Below are 26,528 nucleotides of genomic sequence, written 5' to 3'. Positions count from 1 at the left end.
ATGACTGATATCCAAGGAAAGTGATGTATCTGTGCTTGAGACCAAGTTAGGTTGTGTTTTGTCATTAGCGAAGTTAGCTGATGGGTGGAAACTTAGCACTTTGGGGTTTAGTGTGATGTGGAAGAGTAGCGTTGCTGATAACCAATAGTTCTGCATCGGTATAGATTCCACGTAACGTTGGGTACGTTCCTCACTATGATCCACTAGTATGGAGATGATGATATACTCCTCCATGGCGTTTTTTTTTTTCAGGTATAGCCTGTAAAGCTTTGACCTCTGCTGCTGTCCCTGCTACTTCCCTCTGTTTTTTCAGCAGGCCAAGATTGGCATCTAATTCTACCTGAATCCAGGTGTTCTTTGTAGTCAAAATGGAGCTTATAGAAGATTTCACAGAATGTCCTGATTTATTGACTTTGATATTCGCATAGACACAGATGAGTAATGTGACTGTGTCTCCAGTGTTAGCTGTATGCGTTTTTGCATCTGAATGCTAGCAGTTCATAGGCTTTCAATAAAGAGAGGTGACAGTCCAAATCATGTTGACTTTCTTGTATGTTATTACATGTAAGGAAAGTAATATACTGTTGTGATTGTTCATTATATAGTATGTGTCCATACTATCCCTGATATTACTTTCAGTCTGGTGAAGAGATATAACATTATTATAGTGTAAGGTGTTGTTTCACGTTTTTCCATAATTTCTGTAACTTGTTACATTGTTCAGTGTGAACTTTTTCATACTGTTCTCTCCCTTTATCTGTAAATACCAGCATATGTAACTGTCTATCAAGTAATGTCGGGTCTAATTCATTGTCAAGTTTATGATGCACAAAAGAACTGTCGGTTTACATAATGAGCTTATATATACTACTATATGATGGAAATGTTCCTGTAAACCTCATTTTGCAACATATTGTACACATATATCACAGTCTGTAAAGCACACTGTATAGACATTGACCGGTGTCCGTATCTGGCAATGTATAGACATTGTCTGTTGCCTGTAGTGTAATCTTCAGTTGGGATATCAATCAACACTGCTGTGATGAGCTGTGTCTGTCACCTGCTTCCTCCAGGATAGGTCCGTATAGTCTTTTTACTATATTGTCTCTCGTGATTGTGGCTTACAGTTAAGCTAACCATTAAACTAATAGACTGAAATATCACATGAGGTCCAGCTGTAACTTAGTCCAACAAACGTGTACTTTAATCCTGTAGTTTTAGAAGGTTAAAAAGATTGTGGATGCCTGTAGGAGTGAAATTTAGGCTTAAATCAACAGTTTAGTCCATAGCAACTCTTCCGATGTGAAATGTCAGAATATAACTCAATGTACCTCCAAAACTGGAGAACAGTAACAATGTCGAAGTAGAACGGGTGGCAGCGCACTTCCTTTACTTTATAAACACACTGTCTCATCTAAACTGTGCTTAAAAGACTAGTGAGGGTATTCAATACACTATTTTTATGAACATACATGTATATGTACCAACAGTTTATCAGTGGTGATTATGCAGTGCATGACAACAGGTGCATAAATGTAGGTGTGATTGTTATTGTTATTTCATCAAGTTGTTAGTTAAGAATATAAACATGTAAATGAATGGTTTAGGTGGCATACATATTATATAAACATTATAAAAGTGATCATTATAGGTTCAAGTCTGGCTTGTGTTAAGTAGCCTGTACCAAGGTGTGTGAAAATACATATGTACATTTATCTTAACTTCAAAAAAATTTATCAAGTGTATGTAGTGTACATATAGCAATGTGGTGATGGATCGAGTGGTGTGAATGGTGTTTGATTCTTACACCTACATCATAACATGTCTTTGTCCCTGTTCTGAACGTCTTGGATTTTTTCACTGGATATTGTTACTGGCCATATGTAGACGAAAAAATGGATATTACCTTGGTTGCTGGCTCTGGGCTGGTGTCATATGTCCCATCCATCCTTGTTAGAGTTTTTCTGAGAAAAGGGAAAGCTATCACTGCTCCTGATTGGTCCATTAAAGCAGGCAGTACAAATAGAATGGCAATACTTTTCTCTTGCTGCTGTATTATAGTTTTAATGTGTCTAGTTTTTCCAGACCAGAATAGTGAGTGACAAGTAAATGGGGTCACATATACATGTAGTATTTTGCATAACACCACATGATGCTACAGTGTACATGTACCAAAGTGAAAAAGAATCTTGGCAAGTCAGGTTTTGTTTATTTTGTGTATTTCCTTCACAGAATAAGAGTAAATAATACTTCTAGTTTTTTTTAATGACTCTTCTTTGTTTGCTGGTGTGTCCATACACTATCCTAGGGTTACAGAGGATGTATAATTATACCAGCGTAATTTACTGTTGTCACATGATCATCTCAGTTTCATTGTTGTAAATAATTGTAATAGCCATATTTAATTTTTTACCAAGCTTGGACACAATACATTGTATAGTACACTCTTCTTGTTTGACGTCAGAGGAAACAGATAGTACCTAGTAGTGCCTGATCTACATACATGTATACATGGAATGGCTTGCCTAATAGGTAAATTAGCATCATTGGCATCATTCCTGTGGTATACATGTGTTGGATTTGGTGTAATTCTCACATGTACAAAATCATGATGCTATTACTCTTACATTACTGAAGTCAACAGTTTTCAGGAATTGATTTAATAGGCTCAATATTTTGCTTAGTAGTGCTAAATACATTTACATGGAGGTGGTAGTTGCCAAGCAACATGAGATCTGTGCTTATTGTACAGGTTTTGACTACATAACTCCAAAATTTTGGAGAATGTTGGCTGTCAGAGAATATTGGTACATGTACCATACTGTTTGATAAATGATAACGACTCATACGAATTCTGCCACTACAAGTCCACTACAGCTCTGTCCAGTTTCCTCCCCCCATAAAAATTAAATATTCTTCAGTACATTTATGTCCTAAATAAAACACCAATCATATATATATTTGTTTTTGAAATTCATTTAATATTTGAAACAATTTGTGAGCAAGGGAGACAATTATATAATGCATGTTGACTGTGTTGCCCTGGAATACTCAGTTAAATGTACATATAAATGTGGGATTGTTATATTTGATTAAGATACAATTGCAGATATTGTATAAGCTGAAGAAGAAGATAATCTAACTAATATAACTTTAAGTGAAAATGGTAGCCTGCCAACATGGTATAAGCATTTTCATTTCCTCACATGTACCCTGCATCTTAAGAGAGCATATATGATGAATGTACATGTATGTGCAATATGAATATTTTATTCTTTGAGGTATATAATATTAAACATGAAAAGCTCACGACTTCGTATCTGTGTCGATTGCTGGGCAAGGTATTGGAGAAATAAGAGTAGGAGGCTTCAGGCTTTTGATTTGGCCATTTATTTAGCTTGTGTAGTGATTCATTGCATACATGGATTCACCTCAGTTCAGTGGAGCATGGTCTTCTCTGGAGGAGATCAAATGAAGCATGTCTCTCTGTCATCAAGTAAATTTCACCTGGACATCTTACCCTTAGACCCTGGACCCGTATCCTTGTGATCCTGGAGTGGGAGATGATTGGCAGATTTAATTAAAGTATTGCTTCTTTTATACATTTCATTGGAGCTGAAAACAGGCCGTTAGATTTTTTCGTATGCGGCGTATGGGGATGAAAGTTTATGAGGGTTTTCCCAGTCTGGCTGCTGGTTTGGTCTGTGCTACAGTAACCTAGACTGTTGTTCCCAGTCCCGGTTACAGAGGCCAGGTTAGAATGGTTGAGCCTTGGTTAATCAGCAAATGTGTGAGAGTACAGAGATTGCTCTCCCAGCTCCTTCACCGTCTGCGCCTCTACCCCTTAACTCTCTTCCAGGATCGATGTTCAATTGTGCAGTTTTTCAATCAGAGAAAAATCTATACGTCTTCCACCGTATCGTATCTTTTTACTATACATGAACATGAACAGTGCATTGGCCTAGCTCTGCTGAGTGCTGGATAACCCTTTAAATGCATGTACTCTTGCTTAATCTTCTGGCTTCCTTCTTTTTGTCGTAATCAGAGACACATTTGCAACATCATGTACAAAATACATTTATATATGTATCTGTATTGCTATCTTTAACTGATGACTAATTTACAACTTGAAGGCCACTGTTTTTTGGAACTATTTTCTTCAGTATATATTTTTCTTGTCTAAAAAGTTGATGCTTTGTTTTTGTTGTCTTTATATCATACATGTAGGTTTTGCTGGTGTTTGTAATGGTTGTGATACTAAGTTGAGATTATATACAGTATACCTGTACATGTAGATCTGTTCCCAACATTCATGTATGTCATATCTGTATTGTACATGTAGTAAAAATGCAAGAAAAATATCAATGTCCAGTTTTTCCATCGTAAATGTGTCTCTTTTTTTTTTTATATTTTTCAGGATTTCTATGAAATAGGCATTATCAATCCATTAAAAAGAGTAGCTAGCTCAATAGAGAATGAAGGAGCAGCTAACTTGGCAATTCGAGCCCTTCAAACTATTGGCGAGGATATTCCTCCAAAACTCCGTCAAGATGTGTATTCCTGGTCAACAAACGATGTACAAACATGGCTTCACCTCATTGGTAAGTGCATGCAGTATTTATGATAAAGTGATCATTGCTGTGAATGTGGTGGATGTGTGTTTTGGTTGTGGCTGGGGACACATAATGTAAATGTACAAGTCTTGTAATATATTTACCAGTAGGGATACCCCAGGTACATAGGCATATAGTTATATATATGTGTACATGACAGACACACCAGTCAGAATTGAAAGTTGGCTTTAATATGTATTTCTGCTTGTTGATTGTGATACAGTGCTACACAGAGACAATATCCTCTCAATTAGTCATACACGATCCTCACCTGGTCTCCAGCTATACAGTATGACTATACAACTATATTTTCGTGCATTGCAATAATTTATAGAAGTATATATGTGCATAGAGATTTTAAATAGTTATCACAGCAGGCATAACTGTAATGATTATGAATTTAAAAGCCTTAAATTGAGCAACAAAATTCAACCCCAACAGAGGTGGCTAAAATCTTCGATTGTCAGAACTTGAACCTAAATAACTACATGTACAATATAAAAAACAAATCTCTAAAACAACTTTCTGGCATTTACGTGTACATGTATACTCCAGTATCTTTGGTTTCTCTAAGAGGCCAGGTTGTGAACTTCCCCAGCCTTTTCATCAATCGTGTTTACATGTTTTATCATTTTTTTTTCCACCAGCAAGGAATTCAGATGAACATTAATGTGTCATGGTAACTGAATATTTTATTAGAATAGGTTCATGTACAACAGTGAAACATTTAAGATTAGTCCAAAATGTGAAACTTTGGGTACATTGTAATAACACTATCATTGCACTCAAAATATCTGATAATTTCCTTAGCCCATAAAAGTATTCATCGAGAAGAGATATGCATGTGGATGGAAGGCACATAGACCTGGGATCATCCCCACTTTCATCCATCTGGTTGCACCATTCTCTGGTGATTTATACCTCATCCATCTTATTACAATTACATTCTAGCCTTTCACTGCCAATTGATCGACTTTTCATACAAAACAGGTCAATTCATACCTTGGAAAGAATCCAACATCTTGTAAGAAATCCACTGCGTTGTGGTGCCATATCTCAGTCGACACTCATGCTTTGTGGCTATCAGTGGCTTTATAGCTGCTCTAATAATGTGATCACTACAAGCAGAATGATTGGAAGATATAGGATAAAAGGCACTTTTGGAAGAAATTTGTTTTTCTGATGCAGGTTGCATGGTATTTTATAATTTTAACAAGGCAACATTATATATCAATATGCGCTGGAAAGAAAACACAGGTATGCGCTCATAAAAATGCCCACTGTGGAATATTTATATATGTTCAGTAGACTAATATTGTTTTATTAAAAATATCGAGGTAGGATTTACAATGCAATAAATTCAGCTAATAAATATTTAACACACTTTTTACATGTATTCTGCATGCATGTTTAATCTGGATTGTTCATAACAACTACAGTTACACTGTACACATGTGTATCATGTTAGTGTCAACTTTGTGATTCCCATAAAGTACCTGTTACAGATCTATTTGGACAAACATGTCTTTATATTGAAATAAGAATATGTTTGTACACATATGTGTACAGATGCATTTGTTAAACTATTAAGAAAACCAATAAACACCAATTCTAATGGTTAAAATCGTTTAAAAGGTGGACTAATCAGAAGTATGTTAGTACATAAACTGGCTGAAATAATGTTTCAAGTGTTGGATCATAACAAAAAAAGTCATGTACACCTTACTGTAAAAAGGTTTGTAGATTGTGTTGTATGTTTATACAGATGAGGCCTAGTCTTCAGGTTGACTATTTTATCACATCCCATTCCATTCCATTCATTTGCAAGTCTGTATTGACAATATTACTGTTCCGTCATATGACTCAATCATGATAGAGATACAGATACAGTATAAATCTTTCAGGAAATCAACCTTTTAGAGACCTTCTTTGATGTTCTACGGTAACTTGTTAACCTTGATTCCAAAGGGCAGACAACTGCTGAAAAGGCAACTGGTGATGTATTATCAATAGGTTTCCAGGGATGGTTTTGGTGTAAAAGCCTAAAAATATCCTCCTCCTGCATCATGGCATATTTGTAGTAGAAACTTTCAGATCAAGTTTTTTGATGGAAGAGGCTCTTTTTCTTCTAATAATGGAAGGAACTATGGTGGCCATAGATGGTTGAAATGCTGCCAAAGATGCATTAAATCCCAATCAATCTGGAATCAACCCTTCTGAAAGTGGATGAACAATGTATTACATTGGGGTTTTGGCCTCTGTAATAAAAAAGAAAAAGAACAGAAAAACATTGGTGAAAAAATACGGAAAAAAGTTTTAGAGAATTTTGATCAGTACATTTGCTTTTCTAGTAAAGTCTCAGAATCATTTACCAAACTATTGACTTCTGAACCGAGCAACTGCAGTCATCAATAATATTGAATGATATACATTAATGGTGAATTATCTGACAGGCATGTTCATCTGGTGTAACAATTTGTTGTTATACTGGAGTACATTTGAAACCACTGTAAAACTCCAAAGGGGTAGGATGCCACATTAATTGCAAGAATACTGCAGTTGACAGGATCAGATATTTTGAATAAGAGAAAAAAGGTGGAATGGTGAGTTTTTTTTGTCTTTCCCACAGGAACAAATGAACTCAAGAAAATTATGTTTGTATTTCCCTGCCTCAGTGTTTCATAGAATTTTGTTAATTTATTTTTGTGTATGAATCCTACACAATTTCACAATCCTTAGTTTTCACATTCTTATATATTGTATCATAAATCATACTTTTAATGCACATATGATATTGTACTAAATCGGTCCTCAAATACCTTTTTTTTTTGTTTATTAGATTTTGGTCTTTTGAATGATTGACATGACAGAAAACATTTTCTGAATTCAAGTTGAAATCCATTGAGTAGAAAAAAAATTGATGATCCATATGGCTTTATCTTGTTGTAAGGGACATAAGCTTTATCTGGTCCCATTGCCTTATCTGAATTTCCCTAGCTGCATGTACATGTATCTCAGACACAGAGACAGCTGCCAAACTTCCATTTTGTCTGTTTTCTTGAATTATTTCTCATTTTCCTTGTGTTGGCTGGATTAATTCATGTATTATGCAATATTGTTTATGACACTCCTCCCAAGCACAGTTGAAGCCGATAGCGCTTTTTGGTAAGCCCTAAGATGGCAGCTGGATTTACAGCATGAAGGCAATTACACCAACTGAGGTTGTCCTTTTGGCCAACGCTGTATACAAGACTGAGTGTGAAAAACACACTGATCTCCCTTCATTGACAGGGAATTCAAAAATATGGAAATTGATATGATAAAAAATATTCTGTGGGAAAGGTAATTACTTTGAGGTATCTCGAGGGAGGGTTGCTTTTATTCTGTGGGCCATCTAAGAGGAATTAATAAGTTGTGTGAAAAACGCGAACCAGTTGCCAACTGTTTGTAAGACGTAAAGACGGTGCTGCCGGAGCAGAGTAATTAGATTAGGACAGTCCAGAGAATGCGACTAGATTGATAATATGTAAATTAGCTCTGTTTGTACAGCATGTGAACATAGAACGCAGACTCACTTTGGTACAGTCTCCATGTAGATGTCGATGTTTTACCAAGCTGTAAGCCTGGTGATAAGTTATTACATGGCTTTTCAAAGACATTGCGCATTGATGTCACATGTTAGCCTTTCGTTTGCAAAGGTTTACTTTGGAGAAGCAGCCATCCTTTGCCGCCTTTGATCCTAACTTTTAAGGGAGAAGCCAAAAAAACTTTGCTTGAGGAACAGAGTTTCTGACTCATTTGAAACATCCAAGGACAAAGAAAAAGAAACCCTTCTTCCATTTGTACCAGTATTGTGGGTAATTCTTTCTGTAGGTAGGATGTGAATGTATATTACATGCAGTGCTGTGTATACATGTAGATACATGGTTACATGGCTACTACAGAGAAGTGTTTAAAAAAAAAAGCTCAGCTTTTTTTTTCTTAAATTTAACACAAATAAATCATACACATGTAGACATCGGATGTAAATGTGTTAAATGTTTGTGCTGTGCCATTGTATTGTCTATTTTGTTTCCATGTATGTGCATGTCTTAATTTTTTCTGTTAGACCTGAAAACAGAACTGTGTGTATAGTAGCTATAGTAAATTGTTGTTTTGTCAACTATTTTCAACTACATGTACAAACTTGTTTATTTGTTTTGCCTGATATTGCCTGCTTGATGTAATAGCAGATCTGGATATTTGTCATCTTACAGGCTTTGAAAACTTTGGATGCAGCTTTTGTAAGGAGAACAGGGTAGATGGGGAGTTATTATTGACGCTGACAGAAAGGGAGCTTGAAAGGGACCTTGGCATGACAAATGGAGTGTCAAGAAAAAGGTACTTACTTGTTTATAGTTGTTAAAATAAGTTGCTCATTTTCAGTTTGTATGCGCAAACATTGAGCAACAATTATAATGAAAAAGGTCTAGGCATCACAATGTAACTGTGAAAGGTTTCACATGATCTGTTATGTGGTCATGCCTCAACTTCTTCCATAGTATTATTGAACTAACCAACAAAAAAACTGTCAATTTAAACCAGTATAAAATTATAAAAGACTTATATGGCCATTTAAAAGGTTTATGTTGCGGAGTTTGATAATTTTATCTGATAACACCAAAAGTATCGTTTTAAGTGCATTTTTACAAACCAAACATTAAGTGAAATAGAATGTTTAAAAACAGTGCTGTTAATTGCTGCAGTATATCTGTCATTTATTTATTTATTTTTTTCAACTACATGTTGCTCTTTCTGATTATGAAAAGCATATACCTTGTGTGAATATCCATGCAGCCATTGCAATGCATCGTTAAGCCATATTCATATGTTGAAATGAAAATAGGACAAGCTTTATTTCATAAGCTTGGTAAATTTCATTCCACAGTCTAATTTGATCAGTGTGTACAGTGAATCGAATTGTTTGAAAGCACATTTTCTGTAATGGATGAAGCATGTGTTCATAATGTATGACACTGGTACTTTGTAATAACATTGTGCTTGATCTTGGGATTATTGTAAAGAAGCCAAAATGAGTGATGATGTGAAAAAAAAAAAATTTAACTGCATTAACATATCCGTATATCCTTGATTGTTGGCTGAATATTTTAATAGATATTAATTAGGAAAGCTTTTAGATTCTGGAATGGGAACGCAAGAGGGAAAGATTTTTTACCTGTGTAAATTATCCACATGTTGAGAAAGGTGTATGGACTTTAAAAGCATGTTGTGTTGGGCTACGGCCAAGGATTAAATTTTCTCACCAAGGGTTTAAGACGCCCATATTCTCTTCTTAACTGTCTGCCAGCAACATGGGGATGGTCATGGGTTTTCTCCCACTATAATGCTGGCTGCTGTCGTATAAGTGAAAGATTCTTGAGTATGGCGTAAAACACCAATCAAATCAAATCTCTTCTCAGCTGTATAATAATAACATAATATGGGTCATGATTGTGTTTCTATAATATTATCAAACAAAAGTGTGTGTGATGTACAGCTCTAGAAAGTGTATATTACTTTAATCTTTCTAATCAGCCAATGAAAATCAAGTATCATAGGTTTCTTATTAGGGACAACTGTTTTGTAGCTTGTGTCATTAAAAGTTCTTGAACTTTTTCTTACAGGTTTATGAGAGAATTGGCCTTACTGAAGGAGGTAGCTGACTATTCTTCCTGTGATCCAGATAATCTCGCCGATGAATTGCGGAAAGTTGGGCCTGAGTACGCCCAACATACTTTCAACCTGGTGCATGCTGGGATATCCAAGCCACTTATTGCTACTCTTACGCCAGACCAGTTAAATACAATACTCAAAGAGGACTGTGCTATAGACAATGGAGTTCATCGTATAAACATTGTAGAAAAATTTACAGGTAAATTTACATTATCATATAATATTGCTTTGTAATTCATGTACAACTATGTGTTTTGGTTTGTTCAAACACACACATAAAAGAGAAAGTGTGGATGGTAACAATAGAGGCATCAGTAATAAAGTTTGAACTCTTTTATTGGTGAAGGTAAATAATCCTACTGTATCATGTGACCTGTCAAAAATGTTAAGCAGCTACTTTTGATCACATTTCCTTTAACGTAGACATCTCAAAAAAAGTGTAAAAAAAGTTACTTTACAGAGATAAACAATGGAGAAAACTGAAGGTCTAAATGGTGAACATAAAACGTTTCTGAAGAAAATGGGTGTCATTTGTGCCTCCGGAACACATCGAGACAGGTGATCGATAAATTAATCACAAGTCTCATGATACAATTGGACTGTTTTTACCTTTACGGATAAAAGAGTTTGAACGTGAAACTCCCCATTTGCTCACATTTACATATCAGTACTTAATGGTGTAGCTTAAAATGCTCACAATAATTGGTACATGAGTGGTGTCTGGGATGTTTCTCTGTAAAAGTGACTACATCATGATGTTCTTAACTGTGAACTTGAAAATGAAAAAACGAGTAGATGAAATATTTAGTTCCTGAGCATTGAAGACACACATGTAGCAAAATAATACTAAAAGTTAAACTTGGGAAATCAGTTGTTGGACGCAATATTCATTACTTTTCAGCTGCATCTCAAAATGTGTGACATTCTATTCAATTTTGCTGCTTAATTTGGAATTCAAAAAAGGCTTGCTGTGTGCTGGAATTATGGTACATGTATTACATGTATTACTCACATGCTGCTGAGTAACTCACTGTGTAGTTTGACCATCAGCCTCATAAGTGTGATTGTAGCTCTTCAGCATTTTACATGGAGAGAAGAAAATTTGTCTCTGGGACATTGAAATTTAATGTTCACGATAAAAACCCTATAAAAGTCTCTAAAAAATTGTTTAGAAGTACATGTGTGGGGCAACTTTTTCACAGTTTCAGCAAGAGTCAGTTAGCCTCAGATATTTGTGTATTCATTCATGATTGAAACATTCTGCCCTTGGAGTAGACTGTTTGTTACCAAATTAATTTCTCACTATAAAATTTATTGAACTAGTTTACTTTTGGTCCAGTGGAAGCATACTGAAAATTAACATTGTCAGATAATATTGTACGTGCATGTTGTTTGGCCTTCTTTGTGGTAGTCAGAATTCATATTTGGCTTAACAGTGTGGATCTCCAAAACTACTGATTGTGGTTGGCACAGTGATATTTGACCTACTTTCAAATTCGTATTTTGCTTGTGACGTCACACTTCCAGAATTACCGAAACATATACATGGTGTCATTGCGAAGACCTCATTATATGTGTACATGTACACTTAAAGTCTGTTGAGATTGACATGACTGACATAAACTTTGACATAGCTGGTCAGAGTTCACACTCTGCTGAACCCAAATCATTGAAATTTCAGACATGTATGGAGTTGGTGCAAGCCATCTTTAATACCTAATAGATAGATTCTTAAAATATTTCAGAAAGTGGATATGTTTTTCTCACTTGTGGTTGGTATTCCAAACTCTCATAGCGTCCACAGATTTTCTCCTATAGGTTGACGTCAGGATCATGACGTCAGAGATGCTGTCAGCATAGAAAATTTGCTATTCCTCAACTTAAAATCAGAGTTTCTGACATTTGTAATTAATTTCTACTTACCTATTTCCACTGTGAACATCCCACGATACATTTCATGTCTGAAATGTGACTTCATTATGCAATTGGCAACAAAATATATACACTATATGAATGTAACATGTAATTTGTGGCATGTTCTTTCAGCGATAGGGTTTGCTTCTAAGCCAGAGTCCGAGAGAGACGGGGCTGATATTGACAGTCCAACTTCCGAGGAACCAGAACGAAAAATGCTAGATGTTGTTATTAGTTACAGGCGCTCAAACGGATCACAACTGGCAAGGTATAGCATCAGCATTGTGATGAAAGCAATATATTTGTCCATATACATTATAAGTGTGGACTATTATTATAGTGGTTAGTTTCTGTGTAAGTCATCTTATCTCCCTGAGAACTAGAGGAAAGTTTTGCTCTGGTTTTGAACAAAATCTTTCAGTTTTGAGTTTTCATGCCTGATAAAATCTTAGTTGATCAGGCATTGAAAAGTAAAGCAGTGCTTTCAAATATATCTCTTGTCATTTCCTCAGCAACTTCGGTTTGAAATCTTGACGTTTGTCATTTATCTGATATATTGTGGTAGTGTTCTTGCTTCTCCAACCTTAGATGAATATGATAATAATATATTTAACAAAGTATTCTTTGTCTGTTTACTTTAAGTATTAATTTGAATGGGGTTTTGATTAATTTACAAAGAAATTATTCTTTCCAAAGCCTTCAAAAAAACAGAGAAAAATTCTGTAAAATAAATCAGTCTAGCCCAGGCTATATATGCGTATTAGAGAATTGTATTTGTATACTGTGTTGTTTTGTTCTGTTTTGTGTGTACCCTAATTCCTCAACCTTTTCATATATGACAGAGCAACTTTCAGTGCAATTTATGCACATATTTAATTTGATTTTGGAGACAAAACTACATTGGTTGGATAGGCAATTTTCCTGACTTCACAAAAAATATAATTTTATCAGTCTTCACAATAATGCCTGTAGAATATACTTGAATAAACACCTGGCAAACATCTGAAAAGGCTGAAGAATTACAGTATCTTTGAATGATTAGGATATGTTGGATAGAAATAGATGTAGAGTATACTATGTAGCAGCAAAGGATGTGAAGAAGAAGCTAAGTATGATATTAAGAAAACGTGTAAAAAAATATAATGTGCTATTCTGAGAAAACATTCTACATTAATCATCTTTTTGTTGATTTAAAATTGCAGTTTATTAAAAGTCCACCTACAGCTGAGAGGGTTTAAAGTTTACCTTGATCTTGACCGTCAAGAGAATGGTCACCTAAATGACCGTCTCTTGGGTCAAATCCGAGCTGCCAAAAATGCTGTGTTAGTTTTGTCCGAAGGAGCCCTCGATGGATGCATTGTTGATGAAGACAACACTGATTGGATTCACAGGGTAACTATTTATTTTACTTAGTTTTTGTTGTTTTATACAGGCATGTGTAATTGAAATTTATACATTATTGGCATGTATTTCTTGGAACATTTGCCAACAAATTATGTATAAATGTGACAATCTTGGGTGAATTTAAACCATAAGTTGCAGAGAAATATAATATACGTGTAAAGATTAAACTAAAGATAAATCATATATTTTCTTTTGTGCAGGAAATTGCCACAGCCTTAGCTGCCAGCTGTAACATTGTCCCAGTGTTGTTTAACTTCAAATGGCCACCAATGGAGCAGCTACCAGAGGACATTAGGAAAGTTTGCTGCTATAATGGAATCAAGTAAGGCACTGAATACCTTTTAACAAAGTTTATGTCTTACTCTGATTATTGCCCATTCTAGGACATTGAGTTTCTTTGATCCCCAAACTCTTAGTAATCTTGGGGCAGTGGTGACAGTAATCAGTTGACAGTGCGTTCTTGTGTGGTCTTGCATGGCGTTTGCTGCAAACTACTTGTTTTCTACCTGAGTTTGACATACATGTACATATCTGCTCTCCAAACAATCAGTGTCCTCTTCCCATAAAACTTGTTGTCATCCTGTATGAGAAAAATTCTTGACTATTGTGTTGAATAATAATGAAAATTAAAAAAGTAAATGAATAAAGGAATCTTTTTTATTCTTTTCAAACCAGGTGGATTCATGATTATCAGGATGCGTGTGTTGATAAGCTTGAACGTTTTTTACGACAACCTGCCAAACCTAAGCAACTCCCCACCGAGTGTTCTGTCTCCGATGCGGGGTCAAACGGTCAGCCATATGCCTCTTGTTCCGGTGCACACGCGATAACCCCCAGCTGAGAATGACTTACCTCCCTTAGCTTCATTTTGAGGGAGGGTGAGAGCAGATGTGATAAATGTGTCAGTCTTCAGAGGTTAAACACTTCCTGATTAGTGGAAGTGGCAAAACGCAGCATTCTCTGGAAGGGAAATTTGACAAACTCATCATTCTACAGGATTACCTCCCATTGTTGAACTCTTCTGCCTCCAGGAGGTGTCTGTGTATAGATGGAGACACTCATTGATTTGTGTGTTTTCATTGGAGAGATGGTGTACAACACAAGATGCAATCTTTTTTGGATTTTCCTACAACAGATTCATGTGCTTTATTACATTTTCTTGATCTCTTATCAATCATATGTGTGATAAAGCTAAGGTTGAAGCTGTGAATGTCCAGTATGTGATAAAGAAGAGAGGTGTTGAAAATGCAGCTGTTCCAGAAAGTTAATATACTGTAGAATTAGCTTGGAAGTTTTGTTGACCAGTGTTATTCTCTTTAAGCTTTGCCATTGCTCTTCTTGTGTGAACGTTGAGTATGGCTTGTCACTTACCAGATGGAGCTGTTAGCACTGGAATTGGCAGTAAGGTTGAATGACTTTCTATAATACTTGTCTGGTTGCCAAGGAACCCCTTGAGAAATTCAATATCCTCCACCACACAAACCCTTTTACATTACCTTGAAGATCAAAAGCATTTCACTCATTCCAATCTGTTTCAAGATATTCCAAATTACAACGTATTTCATAACAAAAAACACCAAACAAAAACAAAAAAAAAAAAACAAAAAAAAAGAAAAGAAAAGGAAAGAGGACAGGCAAGAGTTAGTGAAGGACTAATTTCAGTTTCAAGAAAGTGCATGGCCCAATTCTCAGATATGTTTATACTTCGGATGTGTTGACCAAAGCTTGCAGGAGCTTTCTCTGACTTTTGCGATGACAATGTCTGTGATGCCTGTGATCACACAGTGCTCCAGCTGAAAGGATGCTGTGTACCCGGGTTCCACCAAAATGAACAGCCATAATTCTGTGTTGATAGTTGCAAGGTAAGTTTATACCCCAGAAACCCAACAGTTAGTATCAGGGAGTGGTTTGTCTACTGAAGTCAAATGACTGTCCATACTGTCCAAGATGAACTACAGAGGTTTTAGGATTTGAAACTGAGTTAAGCGATGTACATTTATACTAATTGAAAAGATTTATTTTAAAAATACAATATTCACAATGAAACATTTTCACAATGGAACTTCCACAATCTTATATAATAACGTGAGAAGCCTAGCTTTGCCAACATTTTTTTTGCAAAAATTCAAAATATTTCAGTTCACCTTTAAAGTAATTGGTTTATGACCAGTTATTATTTTGTGACTTGAATTATGACAATTATATATGTACTTCATACATGTATAACTAATTTGGCTGGTAATTAGTTGTGTAGATGATTTCTTCATTAAGATCCTTCCTGTCTTAGGCCACAAAAGGCAGCAAGTTTAATATAGCGCATAATATTTTGTACTTAGATAAACACAGGTATGGTTCCAAAATACAGGTAGATACAAATCTGACTTAGAAGGATTTCCTCTACACTTTGGTTGTATTATTCCATTCAATATCAGTAATATGCATGCACATGTAACTCGGTAATACAGTACTGTATAATTTCCAAATGATGTTTCTTGATCTACGTATGTAAAAATATCTTCCACATTACAAAATTTGCTGTTTTACTTGCACCTACTGTTTTTACTCGTGCAGACATGGAGTTGAAAATATTGTCTAAATAACATGGAAGAGAATGCAACACTCTGATTCAAGGTGACACTCGGCCAAAACTGCGTTTTGTTGATGTGCACAATTTACATATGCTGTGAACATTGTTCTGTTGTCTAACATACTACATGTTCACTGTAGGCCTATAGTAGTTCTCCGAATAATGTCTGTTTTTTTTTCATGATGAAAGAGTTTAAAAGTTAGTTGTAAATGTGGTCATATTTTCTCTGTACTGAAAAAAGGCATTTGAAAATAATGTTTGTATGGTTGATATTTGGGACCATTTCTTGTTTTATATTGTCTTTGAGGAATAATGTTTTCAGTGAAGATGTAAGGCACATCTAATAAAAGGTTAGATATGCCAAGAGGGAGTACACAAAAATAGTGTCAAGTATATTTTCATGTTGAAAGAGAAAATTAAAAAAAAAAAAATTAAAAAAAAATTTACAAATAACTTTTTATGCTCTTTCTTCCATATTTGCATCATTGTTATATATTCTTCTCCTTTAATAGCATTCTCAAATAGCATTGTTTTTGTCCTGACTGTCCGCTATCAGTTAGTATGAATACTATCTTTGTACCACTGTGTTTGTTGTTTTAAATATATATACTCTTGTTTTTTTTTTTGTCTTCAGATGAAAAACTATTGGATTTACCCAGATATCAGTTTACCCAGGAAAAACCTCAACACTGTTTTCAGAACAACGGGAAGACTTCTGGAAATAGATCATACATATTAAGACTGCACAGTTTCTCAAGGTGTTGGAGAAAACAGCAACAGACAGTTATACCATGAACCAAAAGAAGTGGCATAGGGAAATACAAGGAACTGTTACATTTCCTAGAGCATCTCCATAATCTCCATAAGATAGCAACAATACGACTGTAATTCTGTAAGATTTCGCATGATGCAAGGTGTTTATTCAAGCATAATCTCAAGGCATCGCTCTGTGTAGAATGGTACAATTACACTTCTTGTAACTCCCTGAAAAAGGACCAATTCAACCAATGTCTCCAAAATCAACTTGAAAACGTGTATAAATTGGATTTGAAGTTGCTCTTTCAGACGTGAAAAGGTTGAGCAAATAAAGTACTATCTGTTCATTGGAATTGGTTAGTAAACTCTTTTCTGTATTAAAAAAAAAGGTTGATCTTGGAATGTTAATAAAATGAAATACTTACATGTATAAGGTTTTACTAGGGGCTGCAAAGATAAACAATGTGTGTTAATGTCACTACAAATGAAGGAAGAAGGTACGTTGTACGTGTATTTGAATAGTGCATCGGCATATGGAAGGAAGTTATCGGATGGGTTGAGGTTTGCAGTGAGCCTGCACCCGGTTTCGTGAAGCTTACTTGGTGATAAGTTGCCTTAACTCAAGTATACTTTATATATTACAACATACCTTGTTAGTATAGTTAAGAGCCTAATTAGCTAAGTGAGCCTCATGAAATCATTCCCTCATGAATATATAAGATATAAACCGAAAACTGATATGGTGTAGTTTCGTGCTCAGGTGACACAGGTTACAATTCATTGCAGACCTTTTGCTGTCGCTATGTCACATTTCATTAGCAGGTAGCAACATATATCACATCTGAAGTTTGTTGTTTTTGGTTTCTATCTTGGCTGTCAAAATACGAGCCTTTCATCTAAAAACCTTTTTTGTTTTTTTGCCCTGTGAATATCAGTTGAATGACATGTTGTTACATGTACATCTTACAGTTCCAAAATTTAAACTTTTAAACTGCTGAAATTAGTACTAACAGTTAAATTTGCCTGGTGTGAACGATATGTTAGAGAAATGAAACTCAAGTCATCCTGTGCACTTCAGCTTAAAATATTGTGTATCCATTACATTTTTGAGATCATTTTAATAGTTGACTTGATTTGGTAAGAATGGCAACAGATTGGAGTATTCAAGTATTTTGAAATAATGACACTTTTATTGATCTGAAACTTATGGCGATGTTTGATTCAGGAATTTTGACAGGGGATTGTTCTAAAAAGAAATCGTATTGCTGGCCAAGTAGTTCCATTACCTAACTCTTCAAAGGAGTAAAAATGAAATTTTCTAACATGTGAAATTCTGATACTATTTTCAAGAATCTGTGTCAAAGCTACATGTATCTAGAAGGTAGCACTGGAGTATTGGAAGTTTCATGTACTGTAATGCTTTTTTTTTTCACAGTTGTTACGACAATAATGCTTTACAGTTAATTTATTTGGTAAATTTTTCAAAGATCCATTTGTAGGTTTGAAACTTTAGTAGACTGAAATACTTTGGGCTGCGATTTTTAAAGTAGAGACCCATCAAAATAGAGTTACCATGTGAAGAAATAGATAAAACAGTTTAAATTTTTGAATATTCAACTTAAAATGAGCTTCCAATGCAAAATTTAGAATTAATGTTAGCTACATAGATTTATGCATTTCTCATATAAAAAAGTAGTTACTCTGTCTTAACTTTCCCAAAGTTTTAGTACATGTATTTATAAGCCAAAAGATTATGTTCTTTATCCAAAAGGATTATCAAAATTTACATCTACATGTACCTTAGAGAGGGGCATTGAGTTCTCGATGCAATCTAACACTTCTGACCTCAGCATCAGTATTTTTTGGCACTGCATGTAGCCTGCAGTATACGGAGAATTATGTCAGTTGTAGAGAACTTAGTACATGTATGCCTTCTTAGAGGGAAGAAAAACAAAGAAGTGCATGTAATGACAGACACAGCTGTTTTTAAAAAGTTCAATTTTACATCCATTATACTCATTTTGAAAGTATAAAGAGATCTTTAGTTTGAAGACTACTTATTTAATCCAGATGGTAAGCGTTATGGCCAAAAAAAAAATAAAACCTTCCTTGACACAAGTAGGCCTACATGTATACTGATTCGCTTATTTAAATTTTTAAACTTTCCTCATATTACCTGATTCCTTTGTGGGTAATGAACAAGCAAAAAATTTAGACGCAGGTAATGAAATCATTTTGGTGTGTACCTGTAAGTAGCATTTGAAATTTAACATTTTTGGATGGAAATTTCAGACTATTCTGATGAACCTTTGAGGGATTTTGTTGCTGTTCTGGAAGTACATGTATTTCAGTGATTCAGTGGTTAAATTATTCCTTGCATTATACCTGAGTGAAGTTTTCCTGTAGGAACTGGTGAGAGACACTGTAGCATTTACAAACAAGTTCAGGGCAACTAGGAGGTGGTGTAACTAGGATAAAAGTGTCTTGTTATTTATTTATTTACTTACTATTTTGGTTTCTATAAAAACTTCAGGTAATACTGTATATCTCCGACCTACTTGTATACTTGGTATCAGCAAAAACTAGGTGCCTTACTATATAGGGTGATGAGAACCAGCAGTCTGTCCAGACGCAGACAAATGGTGCGGACAAGGCAAGTGTGCGAGCCTGTACAAATTCATTGAGGATGCTACAAGTGCGTGTAAATACATGTACATTTACATAATATAGGCAAGTTCAGCCTGTATTCAAACTAGTATATGCCATGGATTTTCAAGTATAATAACCATCATGTCAAAAAAAGATTTGACTACTGCTACCTTCAAATCTTAGATCTGTTTCGTATGTTCAGGTGAGCTCAATATTCCCTGCTAATTTACTGAATATACTGGCTGTTTTTTACCCGTTCTTGTCCACATAACGCCTCTTGTAGATACTACATGTTAATACAGAGTGTATATGTCTACACACGCACCCAACCTCTGGCAAGTGTGGTTCGGGCTTTACCTTTTTGATCATTCAGGGCTACCATAGAAAAAGTTCTATATACATAAATATCTGTGTTAGCATGTTCGAGATTGTCGCATTGGGTCACTACATCTATGCACTGCTCTTCGTGAATGCCTATGCTATATATTATCTGCTTAATTACTGCCCAAGATCATGATAGGCTGTTTTATTGGAATAAAACTAATGTACAAGCATATACACTATTTTGATTTTGATTTTTGATTTTTAATGCTAATCTAAGTATTTATAGGTGAAACTCCAAAGTTAGGCGCAAGTACCAGAAAAGATGATATGGTAGTCAACCTGCATGTATTTTCCTAGTTGTAAAATTATATTCAGACTTATTTCTCATATCCTTCATTTCTTAATTACAATTATTGTGGTACATCATTTCAGGTTACTACAAACATTGCTGCGTCATTTATTTTTGCTTTATAGTCAAGTGTTGTAAATATCTAGACTACATTTTTGTTACCTGCCTTGTTATTTTTTTTGTTTTTGTATTTTACACACTTTACATCATGGGTTTGGAACTATGTTTTTTGACATGGTTTAATCTGTTTGTATATAAGGAGAAGATAACTCCATCCAAGCTGTCAAATATTGACCTATCACTGTATGTACAGTCTCTGTGTTAAATACTGTCTTTGCAATGTTGAATATACACTAGTGTAGAGGAATTGTGTTGAGTAATAACTCATGTTAATGCCCTAATTAAACATTGTCACGCTGAGGTGACCTGTATGCACTTGCTCGAGGTTTAGTCTATAATTTATTAAATCTACTTTATTGTATCACAGAGTTTATAAATTGCTTGTACACTTGTTGTATGTTATCCGAATGTTGCGGATTATGTATGGAATATTTGCTGATGATATATCACGTTACCATAGTTACGTACATGTACCAATCCCACATGCATTCTATGGGCGGAGCTGTGATATATTTTACTTGCAGATAGAAGAGTGGGCCTGTCAATCACTCTGTTGCTATGGATACTCAATGCTAAGAAATGACTCGGTATTAATGTGCACATAGAGGTCTAGTGACCAATTGGTTATGTTTTCTGTATAATCTATATGTCAAATGTGATTAAACCAAGACTTTGACATACATTTGTATTATTTGTATAATTCCTTATACTTAAATTTTTAAAGGAAACTGAAAAGAAAGATTCTTATGTTAGAATATGCATACATGTATACTGGTATCTCTTCTACTGTAAACTGTAGATTGTACTCGATATGGCTTCTTGTAGATTAAAGAGTTTTAATTCTAATTTGATATTGTTACAATTTCCAACTGATATTTTCAACATTTTATAAGTTTTTCCCATCAACATTCCATCATGTTATTTATGTGAACTCTGATACGGTTTTTCGTGGATCTCATTGTTTCATTTGTTTAACTTTATATGCTATCGATAGTTGTGATTTTGAATTTTTTTTATTTATATAATTACTCAAGGTGTTGTTTTGTTTTTGCGGTTATATATTTTGAAGCTACTTGTTAATGCTTTTTTTCATGGCTAGTATTGTGTGTTATTTATGAACAACCTTTGAATGGTATCTAAGTTTTTATTAAATAGGTTATATTCCAATAATTTAGAGTATTAGCAAACAACATATAAGGCTTGAAGCATACATTTGTTTTCTTCCTTTTTTTTTTATTTGGCATCAAAGCAAATATGAAAGTGACAATTTTGAAATACTGCATTAGAGTATGATATGTTTTTTTTTTGTTTTTTTTTGTTCTAAACCATATTAGCATATGAAGATGAGAAGCCTTATGTGAGGATCTATAAAAAATGAATGTCATCCTAAAGCACTAAATTTTTGCTTACCAGTATTATCGGCTATGTTCATATAACTTACAAAAATTCCTGATCATTTCACTGGACAGTTGACAATATACCTATCCATTTCCATATATGTGAACCCATATCTATGTATATTTGAGAAATACAGTTGAGATAGGAATAATAGAAAACTCTTTTTTATGACTTGTATTAAACCTCAATTTTCTGTATTAAACCCAATTTTCTATATCTCAAAATCAACCACAACCACATAAAGTTCTGTTATGGTTACACCAGTATTTCTATTGGCTATTCTGAAAGAAAGGTATGACCAAGGTAATCACAGATTTGTGGCTAAAACTGGAAAAGTTATAATGGTGTTTGAGCATCCAGCAAAATATATGTATAAAATAATTTTAAAATGCTTTTGACGGTAAATAACGTTTGTCCCAAAGAAAGCAGCTGTCTCCCAAAGAATTAGACTAGCCAAAATCCAATAGCATAGAACAAGTCCATAATTGCACATCTTAACAAAGCTGGACTTCTTGGGAGATGAGAGAAATAACACTAGTCTTTTTATTATCCATTTTTGCCAAAAACTGAAAAATAAAAACTGAGTTATTACCCCTGATTTTTGTAAACAAATGTTTGAAACATGCATGAGAATCAGTTAAATAAAAAGTATGGGTAACATTGTATTAAAATAAAAAATAAACATGAAGCAAGTGACAAGAAAAACATGGCATAATTTCCATTTGGTGCCAAAATGGCTTGATCTGTTTTAGTTTTTAGCTCTGTGTATAGTTTGCTTCTCATTTCTGATTGCTATTGTTACAATTGCAATTATTAAACAAGTGTGTGATGGCAGACTTTTGTTACAATTGTTGCTGTACAAACTGAAAATATTTCCATGGAAGGAATAAGGGAAAAAAACAAACACAACATATCAAATACCTAGGTAATTGTTGACTATTGTTAACAAAGGTTCTTTGGGGATTTACCAGGGGGTTATTCTTTGATTAATAGGGTTGTTTATTACATTGTGATTTTATCAAAATTGTTATTAATTTTTTGTACTGTACCACAAACATTGATCAGCAGATTTACCAGGTGTAAAATTTACTAATTGTGTTTGATGTATGGACTGTGTTAACCACACTTGACCAAAGTGAATGGGACCCTGAATTAAACATGGCTGTAACACACACACACACACTGAAACCATGTTTGTACGAGTGAGGCTACCTGTGGTTGCTAGGCAACCCTCATACTGACAGGTGCACACTCAGTATTTAATGTTATTTGTAAATAAACAAAAGTCTAAAATTCTCTAAGTAGGCTTCAGTGTTGCATTTTGCTTCCCACAGGGAGGATGAATACAAGGTGTGGCATAGATGTACATGTATACTTTACATCAATAAGCTCATCTACCATGAGGTAGCACCAGGAATGTCACCACACCTGAGCCAGGTGCCTTGTCAATTTGTCACCAACCAGGCAGCTGATATTCACACAGACACACTTATTATTCACGATGGTAGCCTTCACCTATCCATGGAAACTCCATTCCTCTGTTTTTCACAGACTGATGAGAACCTTTAATATTAGAAATATTGTAAGTGCACACAAAGATACCGCCATACAAACGTGCATGATTGCATTGGCATTGACATAAGAACCTTGTGCAATTTCCTGGTATTTTCCTAATTCTACAGAGCAACTGTTTTCACAATTTTTTTTTACATTCCACACCAAATGGTTTGACCTTGTATTAGTTGTAACTGATATGTGGTGATATTTTTTAAGAGTGTGAAAAAGGCAAATAACTCAGTGTAGGCGAAAATTGCAAGGGCACAGTGTACTGAAGGGATCAATACCTCTGACTTGTGTTGTGTTTTGGGGACCATTCCGCCTTGGACTATGCTGTGGAAATTGTGATTTGCTGGGATGTGACGTACCTTCTTTGACTAGTAGCACCTGTTTTATAAGTCAGTGACTAATTTGAAAGCTTATGTTGGGATTGTTTTGTTGGATTGATCAGTGCATATTGGCTATGAATAAAACTGCTTTGTTGTACATCTGAGTGACTGGTTGGAAATGACCAACATGATCATTGAGTGGTTTGAATCGTTCCAGGGGAGATCACTGATACTAGCTGCAATTCTTGAAGAATGCAGGATCTGGTTGGAGCGGTCAGGTGGCTCTGTGTTTTTTTGTTTTTTTTTTTCTCTTTTTTTTTGAAGATGATTAGTACTTATTTGTGGGAGAAATGGCACAAATTGACCTGCCCTTGCCCAATCAGGTCAAAGGGTTAAGTCAACTACCTCTGAGGTCAGGGGGTTTGTTTAGGCGTGGTGGTTCTCTTGGGAGCTCTTTTCAGTTTAGTTGGTCTATTCTCAGTTCTGCTTTGTTTCCTTGGGTTGCGTGTAGTTTTTTCTGAGATCTATATAGTTTCCTCTGGAATCTGTATGGTTTCCTTAGGGTCCAATTGCAGTCCACTTCCACGTGAGTTCTACTTGGTTTCCTTTGGTTCTGTGTGGTTTTCTCAGAGATCTGTATAGTTTCCTTAGGGTCCAATTGCAGTCCAGTTTCCAGTTAGTTCAGCTTGGTGTCCTTGGGTTCTGTGTGGTTTCCTTGGGTTCTATGTGATTTCCTCTGAGATCTGTAGAGTTTCCATAGGATCCAGTTGCAGTTCAGTTTACTGTGAGCTATGCTTAGTTTCCTTGGATGTTTGTTCAGTTTCCTTAGGCTCAACTGGTTCATTAGTTGGTCTAGCGTCCTTCATCCTTAAGCCTGACATCCTCCAGATGAGTGAAATATTGTTTACCCTAGCACAAAACACTAATAAAATACACAGAAATAAATACAACGGGCTAAATGAGACTTACAATGGACATGGACAGAGGGAGCATGAATAAACTGCTCATTTTTTATTTGCTGATTTGGTTAAGCTTGCTGTCAATCTCTCCGACGAATGACCTCATATATACAGTTTCTGTTCCACTATTGCATCTTATTCTTATGTTTCTAGAGTGCAGAGTAAAACACCAATCAGAAAAATAAATATTAAGTTTCTTTGCATCAGTTTTCAAATCTGCCCCCTTTCATCACTGAAAAAGTGAACACACTCGGTAGATCCAATTTCAGACTTCTGTGTAGGATACCAGTTTTTGCCTAAACGGTACACTTCATGATGGTGGCGAGAGTATGGTACAACCTATATTGTGTATAGTCACTAATGACTGTATGCATGCCCTTCAGCTGTCCAACATACTTAACGTGGACGTGATAAGCCTGCCACCTGATACAAGCACCAATGAATAAATAGAAAAGTGGGAATTGAAACCGAACACTTTTGGTGTTTAAGCTTGGTCATTGATGGAACATGGTGGCTATTTAAGGGATAGTCCAGTTTGTTGGCATTACAAGGTGTTTAGTGATTGAAGGATGAGCGTTTAATGGGGTATGGAGAATTATGGAGCCAGCCACAAATCTGGTATGACCATCATTTCTAGATAATATGTTGTTAAACCAGGATGTCTAATTCTGGCCTTTTTTTTTTCTTCTGTTCTTTGATGAATTTGCTGTACAGCATCATCAGATTAATAAAAGATGATGACTAAATCTGGGAGGAGAGGGGGGAATTTCTCAGATCGTTGACTGGCTCTGGGCAAATCTGACAGAACATGACCTTGCACAGATTGGAGAATCTGTGAACTAGACGTCATGGTTAAAATGCCAACGGCAAACTACAATAGTGATAACAATGATTACTGACGAGATTGATAAGATGCTTTTAGCCAGAGGTCTAAGACGGGGCAAGGGAAATGGCCAAATTTTCCGGCCACTACTGGTCACTCTGTGACGGAAGAGTAATAGTCTGTCTCTGGCCCTTTATTAAATGATATTGATCGTGTCCAGAGACTGGACAACCCGTATTTATTGGATCTGGCTCCGTCTTTGAGTTAAAAGGACAGAATGGTCATTTCTAGATTCTGCCATTGATTTGTGTCCACAGTCTTTACGATGCTATGTTGTGAAAGTTCGATGGCAATTTCTTGGATTTCAAGTCACATCCCTCAGAAAGTGGCAAATCCTGGATGAATACTTAAATCCCAAATCATACTGTCAAGATGTTTCTCTCAGCCTGTGGCTTGGCCATCATCGTCTTCTGGCTTGTCCAGCTGGCCTTATTCTACTCAACCCACAAACATATTCAGAGTGGACAATCTGTTCCATTTAAGACGTACTTCTTTTTTGCCTTATTTCTACTCAACCCACAAACATATTCAGAGTGGACAATCTGTTCCATTTAAGACGTACTTCTTCTTTATTTTCACAAAATGCTGCACAATTTGGTCATGGTACTTCATCAATGTGTGCATCAAAGGCATACTAACTGTTAACTTGATTGAGACTTGACATCTTCCTGCTGTTATAACTCACCTCATGACAACTAGAAATTGACATAAAACCCTCGTTAGAGCAAAGGTTTATTTCTTTCCTGTCATTAGGCATGTCAGTCCAAATTGTTGACAGTGGTATCCTTGTGGTTCCTTTTATAGAATCAAGGCAAACAGCCCAGATACACGTCATGGCAAATACCTGCCTTGTGTTCGTCAGTGATCCAAGGTTATAAGCTACATGTAGTTTTACTGCTTGGAGTTGTTTTGTTACATTATCATGCAAAAGGCATAGATTATTGTCATTTTGGTGTGATTTTACATAGTAA

At 35.3% G+C, this 26,528-nt stretch overlaps 1 protein-coding gene across 1 annotated transcript in view; it reads left to right on the top strand.

Moving 5' to 3' along the window:
* The window catches only part of LOC135471491 (NAD(+) hydrolase SARM1-like), an 82,835-nt gene extending 67,642 nt beyond the window's left edge, over nt 1-15,193 (top strand). The window contains exons 3-9 of the mRNA XM_064750746.1: nt 4,421-4,604; nt 8,873-8,996; nt 10,280-10,527; nt 12,375-12,510; nt 13,445-13,634; nt 13,847-13,968; nt 14,322-15,193. Coding sequence (XP_064606816.1) covers nt 4,421-4,604; nt 8,873-8,996; nt 10,280-10,527; nt 12,375-12,510; nt 13,445-13,634; nt 13,847-13,968; nt 14,322-14,487 — 1,170 coding nt within the window. The 3' untranslated portion in view covers nt 14,488-15,193. The remainder of the gene's footprint in view (nt 1-4,420; nt 4,605-8,872; nt 8,997-10,279; nt 10,528-12,374; nt 12,511-13,444; nt 13,635-13,846; nt 13,969-14,321) is intronic.
* Nucleotides 15,194-26,528: the final 11,335 nt, after the last annotated feature.

This window comes from Liolophura sinensis, chromosome 7, assembly GCF_032854445.1.
Source record: "Liolophura sinensis isolate JHLJ2023 chromosome 7, CUHK_Ljap_v2, whole genome shotgun sequence".
Lineage (NCBI taxonomy): Eukaryota > Metazoa > Mollusca > Polyplacophora > Chitonida > Chitonidae > Liolophura > Liolophura sinensis.
This window is presented reverse-complemented; position numbering and strand designations above follow the sequence as displayed.